This window comes from Oenanthe melanoleuca, chromosome 5 (assembly GCF_029582105.1).
Source record: "Oenanthe melanoleuca isolate GR-GAL-2019-014 chromosome 5, OMel1.0, whole genome shotgun sequence".
In the NCBI taxonomy this organism is placed as follows: domain Eukaryota; kingdom Metazoa; phylum Chordata; class Aves; order Passeriformes; family Muscicapidae; genus Oenanthe; species Oenanthe melanoleuca.
Window position 1 is genome coordinate 56,444,315 of NC_079339.1, and position 10,101 is coordinate 56,454,415.

Sequence of the window (10,101 nt, forward strand, 5' to 3'; positions counted from 1 at the left end):
AAAATATTTCAACTGCAAAAAGGTAATATAACAGACAGCTGTATTTTTTAGCTATAAGCAGTCCAATGGCACAGATTATTTTAAATGTTTGAGACTGGTGTCATCTCAACACTTACAATTAAGTCTATAACATTCTATATATAGGATTTCTTTCCTGGTGACTAAAAGGAGACCTCTAGAGAAATCTGTTGCAATCTTTCAAACAGCTAGTAACAAGTATTTTTCTTTCCTGGAATGCCTTTATCAAAACTTAATTGCCTGTGCAGTTTTCAAGAGAAATACTCATCACGTTTTCCTTAAGCTGGACTTTAATACTCAACACTTCACTTTACTGTGCTCATTGCAACTGATAAACAAGGACAAAATTACCACATTGAAAGGACAGGAAATGGGTGCAGAATCTAAAATAAAATGGGATGCATATGTGTTGTTTTTTTTTTAACTCGGTATTTCATTCAACTCTGAAGGGAAAAGGAAAAGTTTTGTAAATCATACTGCAGTTGTTGAGCCTTTGTACCGAGCAAATCGGCAACAGCAAAGGCGGGACAAAAGCTGTGGTTTTGCAAACTTGCCATAGCAGCTGCTGATACAGGAAGCGTTTAAAGACAGGAGCCCGAAGGACAACAACAACTCCGAGGCGATGAGGATGTTCCGAGCGCTCCGGCAGGCGGTGAGAGCTTTAAACCACCTGCACCTCGCCGGGGAGCACTCACAGCACGCACCGAGCCCCGCGTTCTCCCACCGCCGCCGTGCCCAGCCGGAGAGCGATTAAAAATGAAATCTCCAGAGCGGCGGGCGAGCAGGGCGGCGATCCCCGCTCCCGCCGGAGCCGCCTACCTTCATCTTCAAGGGTTATGTGAGCGATTCCAGCTCCAGGACTTCTCCTTGCACGGGAAACACTGCAAAACAAGAGCGGGGGAGGCTGAGGGCAGAGCGCGGGGCTCCCCGCGAGGGGCGGCGGGGGGAGCCCGGGCAGGCGGAGGGAGGGACGGAGGGAAGGAGCCGCCGCCCGTCCCGGCCGCGCCGAGGGAGCGCGGCCGCCGCTTCCCGCCGGGCGGCCCCGCGCTCGGTGTGTGTCACGTCGCCATTTGCTCCGCGGGGCTCGGGGGCCGCCGCCCCCCACCCAGCCCCGGCCCCCTCTCAACTTTCCGCGGCCCCGCCGGGCCCCTCTCCTCCTGCCGGACTTGTGGCTCCCCGCGCCCCGGGGCAGCGCCACAGCCCCCCGGCCCAGGGAGCGCGGGGGCCGATCCCGGGGATAGCGGGACAGAGTTCGGGGGTCCCGGTCCCGGGGGTCCCGCTCCGTGAAGGGGGCGGCGCGCGCGCCCGTGCGCTCCCCCAGGGCGGGGGAGGGGAGGCGGAGGGGGGGTTTAAAGCGCAGCTCCCGGAGCCGCTTCGCGTCCCCTCCCCCGGGACGGCGGCGCGGCAGCCGCAACTCCGCCGCCACCGCCGCCTTCTCTTCCTCCTTCTCCTCTTCCTCCTCGCGCGTCCCTTCCTACCTGCGAACTCCTCGTTCCGCAGACCCCGCGCCGCCCGGGCCCCTCCGCAGACGGCGGCGGCCCCGGCTGAGCGCGGCCCCCGCTCCGCCCCCCCTCTCTCTCCCGCCCCCCTCCCCCCCCGCGCGCGCGGACCCGCCCCGCGCCGCAGCGCGAGCCCCAATAAACAAGCGGCGGGAGCGGGGCCGCTCCCATTGGCCGCCGCCCCGACGCCCCGCGCGCATTGGGCGGCCGCGGACAGCACCCCCATTGGGCCGCGCCGCGGCCCCGGGCGCGCGGGATTGGCCGGCGGCGGGGACCGGAAGGGCAACGGCGCGATGTGATTGGCTCGAGGCGGCCGGGCGGGAGGGCGGGGGAAGGACCCGGCGGGGGTGGGACGGCGGCGGCGGGGGCGGAGTCAGCGAGTTCGGAGCGCAGGCGCGGCGGCCGCGGCGTCGCAGGCGCCATTTTGTGCGCGGCTCTTTCCCATTTTAGGCCGCGGGGAGAGGGGAACGGCAGCGCCCGTGAGTTCGGAGGAGGGAGCGGCCGGGAGGCTCACCCTGAGCTGCGCTGAGGCTGCACCGCGTCTCTTCCCGGCAGCGTGACCCCGTCGCTGGGTGTTGGCGGCGGCCCCGCTCGCGGCGGCGATGGCGCAGGAGCGGGCCCGGCCGGAGGCGGAAGTGGAGCGGCCGCCATGGAGGCGCCGGGACCGCCCGCCGTGAGGGCGCGGAGCTGCCGGGGCGGCCCGGGCGCCCCACACAGATGCAGCCGGGGCGCAGGTAGGGGCTGCCGGCCCCACACGGACACAGCCGGGGGGCGCAGGTAGGGGCTGACGGCCCCACAGAGAGAGCCGGGAGGGCGCAGGTCGGGGCTGCCGGCCCCGCACGGACGCAGCCGTGGAGCGCAGGTCGGGGCTGCCGGCCCCGCACGGACGCAGCCGGGGTGCAGGTCGGGGCTGCCGGCCCCGCACGGACGCAGCCGGGGTGCAGGTCGGGGCTGCCGGCCCCGCACGGACACAGCCGGGAGGGCGCAGGTAGGGGCTGCCGGCCCCACAGACAGAGCCGGGAGGGCGCAGGTAGGGGCTGCCGGCCCCACACAGACGCAGCCGGGGGGCGCAGCTCCGCCGCCCTGCAGCATCCCCGTGAAGCGGGCGGGGAGGGAACGCCCGCGGCTTTTGCTGCTCGGGCGCTTCCCCGCAGTTCCCTCCGCAGGAAGATGCGGCAAGGACAGGGATGGCCGGTGTGGAGGAGGCTAAGGGCTTTTTCTGAGGGCGTGGGAGTTTTGTAGTGTGTGGTCCTGGAGGTGCGGCCTTACGAGGCGGGATACCTGCACCTGTCAAGAGTCCTTTGAAAGAGTTTGGTTTTAGAGACGAGCTTTGATCTGAGTAAGTAGGAGTTATAGGCCATAGCCTATGATAAAACCGTGTGTTTTAACGTTAGTTTCACGTTTTGGCATATTATACAGAATTATTACTGTGCCTTATAGTAGTACAGTTGCATAATTTTTTTTTTCTGAAATAACAGTTCCATAATTTTTATTCCAGAGTGACGAGCATCTGTTTGACAATGCTCACTGCGAGCTAGAAGGTGTCTCTCAGGGTTACCTAATGTGACAGCAGGAGGACTATTGCATTAATTTGACAGAAATATATGGCTAATTCAGGCATGGCTCCCATGTAAGTTCTGCCTTGAAGGTGGCTTTTGGGGATTTTTTTTGGTTGGTTGGTTTTGGGTTTGGAGGTTTTTATTTTGTTTTGGGGGAGTTTTTGTTTTTTTTTTTTTTTAGAGTTTTCTAGAGAGTTCGCTGAGCAGGGGTGTGTGTACAGGTAAGCTCTGAAGGTTTAATAATGCACAAAATACACAAGGCTTATTTGGAATTGACTGCAGGCAAGGCCTAACACGGAAGAAAGGTCTGGAATTCTGATATTTGGATCTGAGTTTTAAAGATTGTTGAGAGTCCCTACAAAATGTCTAAAGATTAAGGCATTTAGTGTTGAGGGAGCTTTGGTTCTGTCTGTAGTTCTGTTTTATGCACTGGGTAAACTAGAGAGTATCTGAGGGGAACCTACTAGAGACCTGGAGAGGGACTTTGGACAAGAGCATGGAGTGACAGGACAAGGGGGAATGGCTTTGCACTGACTGAGGGCAGGTTGAGCTTCCATATGAGGAAGAAATTCCTGGCTGTGAGGGTGCGAGGCCCTGGCACAGGGTGCCCACAGAAGTTGTGGCTGCCCCATCCCTGGAAGTGTTGAAGGACAGGCTGGGCAGGGCTTGGAGCAGCCTGAGACACTGGAATCTGTTCCTGCCTAAGGCAGGAGGGTTGGAATTGGGTGATGTTTTTAAGATTCCTTGCCCCTAAACCATTCTCTGATTCTATAACTTAGAGTATATTTTTGTCTAACATAAACATTAACAAAACTTCCAGGATTCTTTTTGAAGGTGAACTTCTGATCTCTCTGTGGAATGTGTTGGGCAAATCCTGCCTTGGATTGTGAGCTTTCCTGAGGCACGGTTTGTTTCTCTGTCCTGAGTGTAGAACCATTCAATAAATACCAGTTTGTGATTAAACTAATCAGTCTTGTTTCTGATTTCTAGCATAAAAATCCTGCCCATGTGGATGTAGCTGTTACAGCCAGCACAATTAGGAGGCTCATGGCACATCACCCACCGAGCTGCTGTGAGCAGAAGGACTTTATTTCTGTTTAGCCAGCGAGCAGGAGAGGCGATTTGTTCTTTTATGCTATTTTAAGCACCTAAGAATACCCAGTGGGGCAGCTCAGCACAGCACAAATGGTCTCACACAGATTAGGGATGATGTCTGTTGTTATGGAATGACAACACTGTCCTTTTGGCAATGCAGGGAAAAAGTCTAATTTTGGTTTAAGCATCTTTTCATTGGAATAGAAACTTCAGGACTCAAGAGTTGCTCTGAGATAGTGAAATTTTGTCCTAAATGTAATTGTTAAGCAGCCCTGAAACTTGAAGCCATTCTGGCTGTGCTGGAGCTTTGCACTGTGCCCCATCCCCCTGTGGAAACCCTTACAGGGCAACTGTGGAAATGAGTGGAAGAAATGAGCAGTGGAGGTCACTTTGGTGAGCCTTTTTATCATGGCCTGTTGTGTAAACTGTACCAAGCTAACAGCTGAGAAGCTCTAGAGCAGGATAATCACTGTAAGTCACTTTAGTATCTAATCTCTTTGTAAACAGACATGCTGTGAGGGATAAACATTTCATTTTTTAGATCATTGTTCAAAGCAGTAGTACTTGTGTTATCTGTACATTGTTAGTACCAAAGGTCTTGTAGATGCAGCATGGGAGATTTGCCTGGGGAAATACATTTGAGGCTTAGCTTGAGCAAATTAAAGCCTTCTAATTTAAAAACAATTAAAAGCATTAAGGCACTCTTAGCATGACACTGGTCATTGGTCACATGGAATTCTAAGTGATGGCTGTAAGTAAATTAGTCTTAAGTGTACTTAAAAAAGTACACTTAAATACTTGAAAATGTGTTTGGTGTATTAGTTTCAGAATATGCAGCAGTCTTGTCCAAAGTCTTCCATACATGTGGCACTTGATAAGAAAACAGGAAATTTGGGAATGTCTGTATCTTACAGGTCTCTATAAGACCAGCAGTGTAAGTAACTGTTGAATGTATCATGTGGCTTCCCTCAGATCACAGATAAAATAAAAAGATTTCTGGGATAAGTAAGATGGTTGTATTCTGTTCAGTAATCACATACTGCTCTTGACATACTGGATTTTTTTGTAGATGAAAACTCAATGCATGTACAATTGCAGCCAAAATACTGTAGAAATATTAAAAATATTGGATGTTATTTTAACACTGAGCTGCTTTCTATGTAGTGAAGTACAGTGCTATTCTGTCAGACTTTGCAGTTGTTCAGGAGACTTTTAGGTTTTATTTCTGTTTCCATTGGGGTTTTTTTGGTTTTTTTTTATTAATGCTCTTCTCCTTGGTGTTTCTGTTCTGTAGTTAAATAGGCAACACTTTCACCGATCCTGTGTGTGGAACTGCAGTATTTCTGTACAAATTGTCATATGCTTCCCACAAAGCTTTATAATCTAAATGATTTCAAACTGCTCAGAAGACCGTGGTAAGAAGTTGTGAAGCATAGGTATAAAGAGAAAAAATCCCAATAAACATGAAGTTGACAGCAAAAAACTTCAGCCAGTAACAGCTGGATTATAAAAATGGAAGATCAAACCTTTCCTGGTCATGGAGAAAATAGTTTCACAGTGCAGCACAATCAGCATTAGTTCCTTCATTTTTATAATTATGTTTGAGAGAGGGGAAAAAAGCCAAACCAACTTGAATGAAACCTGTTAATGTTAAATGCCTACTTACATTTTCCCCAGCTCTGGGACATTCCTGTCCTCAAGTTCAGAAACTGGGCATTTATTATTCAAACATAATTTCATGCTGATTTTAATCATTGCCTTATGAGGGTTCCCACTTTAGAGGACACAAAGCCTGGCAGCCCTCAGGAAGCCTGAATTGATGCATTCTCTCCACTGAAGTTCAGTGCTGGGCATGTTTTGCAGCAGTGCAGTATCATCTGGACATGAGTAATGATGAAAATATTTATGATGTAGAGCACTGTCAGAAATACTTGTGTGAGAAAAATCGCAGAATTGGGATTTCTATCAGCTCTGCAAGAATAATACTCACTCTGTAGTTGCTTTTCCCAGTAACACCAGTAAAGTGATCCGTGCTCAGCTGGCCAAGCTCTTGGCAGCAGCCTCAGTGATCTCCAGGGAGGAGCAGCCTATTTTTCCTGAATAAACCATGTCCAGACTTTGTTGTGCTTTGTGGCTGCAGATCTGAGCTGCAGTCCCACGTGCTCCAGTGTGTGCAGGAACCTGTGGTGCATTCACTGAGGGTGCTGTTGGCAGCCCAGCACCACCAGAGCAGTTCCAGCTTTCGGCTGAGGCAGCTGCTGCTTCCCCCCAGCCCATGAGCTGTGGCATCTATCAGGCAATCTTTTAATGCCAGACAGAAAATGTTCCTTGTTTTAAGGCTGATTTGGTAATCTTGTGTTTGGACAGAACAAGAGCTGTGTTGTAAGAGGCTATTTTTATTCTTTTTGGTATGTAATTTTATGATAGCTGACATATTTATATCAAATGTTAATGTTGGCTAATTTAGGAACTGCATGCTTATTGCCAGGGTTTACTTAAGCCTGGATTCTAAAGCCAGTTTCTGCATGTTTTGGCACATGGTGTTATCTGTATATAGATGTTTAATTTCTATTTTGATGTCTAATAAAGGGATGCAGGATATGGAATTTGATTACAAATACACTGAATTTATTGTATTATTTCTCAGGACTGCAAGTTCACATTGGTGACAATAGTTACAGCTATCCTGGGGAAGTCATGCAGTGTTGCAAAACAACTGCACAGCACTGCAGGGAAGCTGAAGATTTGTGCAGCAGCTTTAATTTAGATGTGGCAAAGGATTCTGTCATCACCTGCAATCAAGTGATCAGCCTGTCTTTCAAAACTTGAAGTAGGTGCTTGAAGTCAAATGAGAATTTACTTACTGTTCTGGGTAGCACTGCTCACAGGGCTGCTGAAGGAGAGTGTTCTTATATATTTTTCAAAACAACACTTTGGATGCCAGCAGTAAAGGTGAAGGATCACATCTTTACATCTACCTGTCATTAGTTCTCTTTCAGGCTTTCTGAATAACATTTTTCAAGGCAGGCACAAGACCGTGGTTAGTAGCAGAAATGTATCCTGTGCATGATACAAGTGTATCAACCATCCCAGTGTTGTAAACTTAAATTTTTAAGATCTCCATGCTTTTTAATTGGCTTCCAAATTATCTCTGCAGTATGCAGCCTGTTTTCTTGGCTTCTGAGGTGTAAACCTTATTCCTGATTTAAATTCTTTATCTGTGAAAGTTTTGATCTTTGAAGGGGAGAAAAAAATTTTTTACAGGATTGAAGGAGTGGTTTTGACAGTAAGTACAGTCAGGTACCCATCTACAGATTGAATACATTTTATGTTCTTGAAATAAACTTAAATGGAAAACATTTAAACTTATACCTGAATCTCTAAATAGTCTGTATTCTTCCTAACAAAGTCAAATCTCTAGTTTATAATTACTTCTTCTTTAGTAAACTCCCATCTAAATCCAATGTGCAGGGTAAACTTGAAAGCAAAATCCATGTGGGTTTGGGAGTGGCAATTACTGATTTCATTGCTCTGAAAACCAACAGGAGAAACAGTCTTTGAAGTTCTGCATGTTATATTTGAAGAACCTTACTGCAGTCTGGTGAGTAAATTAAGATGCTGAAATAGAAGGTACTCCTCTGTAAGTATTTAACTTCTAAGATCTACTTTGTAGCAACAGTATGGTCACTTTCAGCCTTTTGTGATACCACCCTGGGAGTAAATGTTTACTGAAGAGGTATCTAATGTTGCCCATAAGATAGGAGTTGCTGCTGACACTAGAGAGCTAAAATGGGTGTTTCACTTTGGCATAGAGAGCTAACTCTGGCTGGATTAATTTCCCTACCTATGTTAGATTGAGAGTCTTTTTTTTTTTTTTTTTTGGTAGTTTGAGTCGTCTGTTATGGGCAATATGAAGTAAGAATCTTCCCTGTGTATCCTTTTATCCTACCTGTTGCTCATTTATATCTTAGACTGATTTGGTTTTTTTTAGGGTTTTTTTTGCCACTGCCTTCTGGTAAGACTTTTTGCTGCAGCAGTAGCCACGTAAAAAAGTACAAGAAGGAAATAAAGCTCTTATGAGCCATGTTCTCATATACCAGTGTCTGAAAAAGATTGTGCAAGTGGCTGGCAGAGTTCAGATTTTTACTAAAATGCATCTTTCCATACTTGCAGAGATAAAGACCAGGGTTCTAACACTGATGGTGAGTCCTTGGACATAGTGCACCTGCCAGAATAGGGTGTCTCAGGCTTGCCAGCACTGATAAGCTGGTGATTAAAATACTTTATTGTTACAAATGCAGAGTGTAGCACAACATGATTCAGCAGGGTCAGGACTATGGATTCACAATCCTTCCTTGTAACCCTGCACAAGTACTGTAGGTCCCTAAAGTGTGTATGTGACACTGCAGTCTGTGTGTCACTACCAGCCTGCACAAAGAGGGAAGCAGCAGCACTGCTGTTCAGCGTGGCTGCTCAGCAAAAGAAAGCTGCTGAGGGCAGTAGTTACATGGCCTTTCTTCCAGGGCTTTTGCTTGTCCAAATTATTTCAATCACTGCAGGTTAATTTACTTTTCAGCCTCAGCTAACAAGACTGCAGTTGGTCAGTATTGATTCTTACTTAAAAGTATTAATGCTGTCAGTCTTTTGAATTAAATGTTCTGAGCTGTAAGTAGCTGCTGGTGGTGAGAATCTGCAGTTCAGCCAGTGATTAAATTCTGAATTCTTCTCCTGCTCAGCCATCTTTTCCCAAAGCTATTTTTCATTTGTCTGTGTCTTTTGGAGGTTATTATTGCAGGTAGCTCATTTCCAGGTGGCCAGGGAGTTGGCTTCCCCATCAACACTTAAGCTGTGAATTAATTGCCAGCCTGTGATGTTTGCAGGAGTTTGCACCTTCAGGGATGTGCTTTCCCCTGCAGTGCTCCTATGTAGTGCCACCTCATTAGCTGCAGCTATAAACAGGGCTGTCTTGTGTGATATTCAGAACTCTGACAGAGCAAAACACGTGGCTTTTTAGAGGTTTTATTATTCTGGATCAATGGAAGATGTGTTTGTGAGAGTGATCTGTCGTTTCCTTGCAAGCAGCACCACAGGATACACTGGTGTGAGGGCAGACACAAGCACTTGGCTGGGGAAAGCAGCTCTTCTTAAACAGCTGATGGAAAACGTTTAGCTACATTTTGGTTCTGCCTCAAACAGCATTTCAGATTTGTTTCTATTCCTGGTGAACATAGGAAAGTGTTTGGAGGAAATAGACTCTCACTTGGTTGGCTTTGTAGACTGTGGAAACACCTGGGGTTAGAATTGAAACTGAGCTTTGAGCATTCTGCCAAAGTAGCTGGTGCTTCCTGTGCTGCTCTTGTCACCTGTTAATGCAGTCTCATGTACTAGGTCTCTGTTCTTTTTGAATGTAATGAAAGGAGCAGATTTCCTGCTTTTCTAAAATCCCAACAAACAGGATAAAATTTAACTTATAAAATTGAAGTATCATGTGGGTGGATTTTGAGGAGGTGTGTGTGTTTGGAATGCATCAGTTTTTGGGTGACATCACTATAATTGAACCTATTCTTAATCTGATGAAATTGGAATCCTAATGACTGATTTTGGATATGCAGACAATATGTGTACCAAATTATGTCTAATTTTATGAAGCAATAAAGCACACCATGTTCTTTCTAAACCCTTGATTGGCTTGTTTTATCATGTTGCCTAAAAAGGTATTTTCTGTGGGCAGTTCCTACACTGTTTTTAGGGGAGACTTCAGGGGATTTCACTTTTTTTCTGTATCTGAAGATATGCATGTGTTTGGAGTACAAACTGTGTGATGCTGCTGCCTGCTTCATTCTAGTTGTCCATTTTTGGTTGGCACAGCAACTCCTAAGACCCATTTTTAAACAACTGTTTCAGAGTCCTTTAATAGCAATGTACTGAAG

General features: G+C 47.6%; 1 protein-coding gene across 3 annotated transcripts in view; it reads right to left on the bottom strand.

The window, feature by feature from the left end:
• The window catches only part of ARID4A (AT-rich interaction domain 4A), a 46,414-nt gene extending 44,818 nt beyond the window's left edge, over positions 1–1,596 (bottom strand). Inside the window, exons 1-2 of one of the 3 annotated variants that reach the window (XM_056492325.1) lie at positions 1,497–1,596; positions 838–899 (exon numbers count right to left, since the gene is read on the bottom strand). In XM_056492325.1, the coding sequence (XP_056348300.1) occupies positions 838–843 (6 nt within the window). In that variant the 5' untranslated portion in view covers positions 844–899; positions 1,497–1,596. Of the gene's footprint in view, positions 1–568; positions 900–1,496 lie in introns of all 3 variants that reach the window. The other 2 variants (XM_056492326.1, XM_056492327.1) reach the window with 2 other exon arrangements.
• Positions 1,597–10,101: the final 8,505 nt, after the last annotated feature.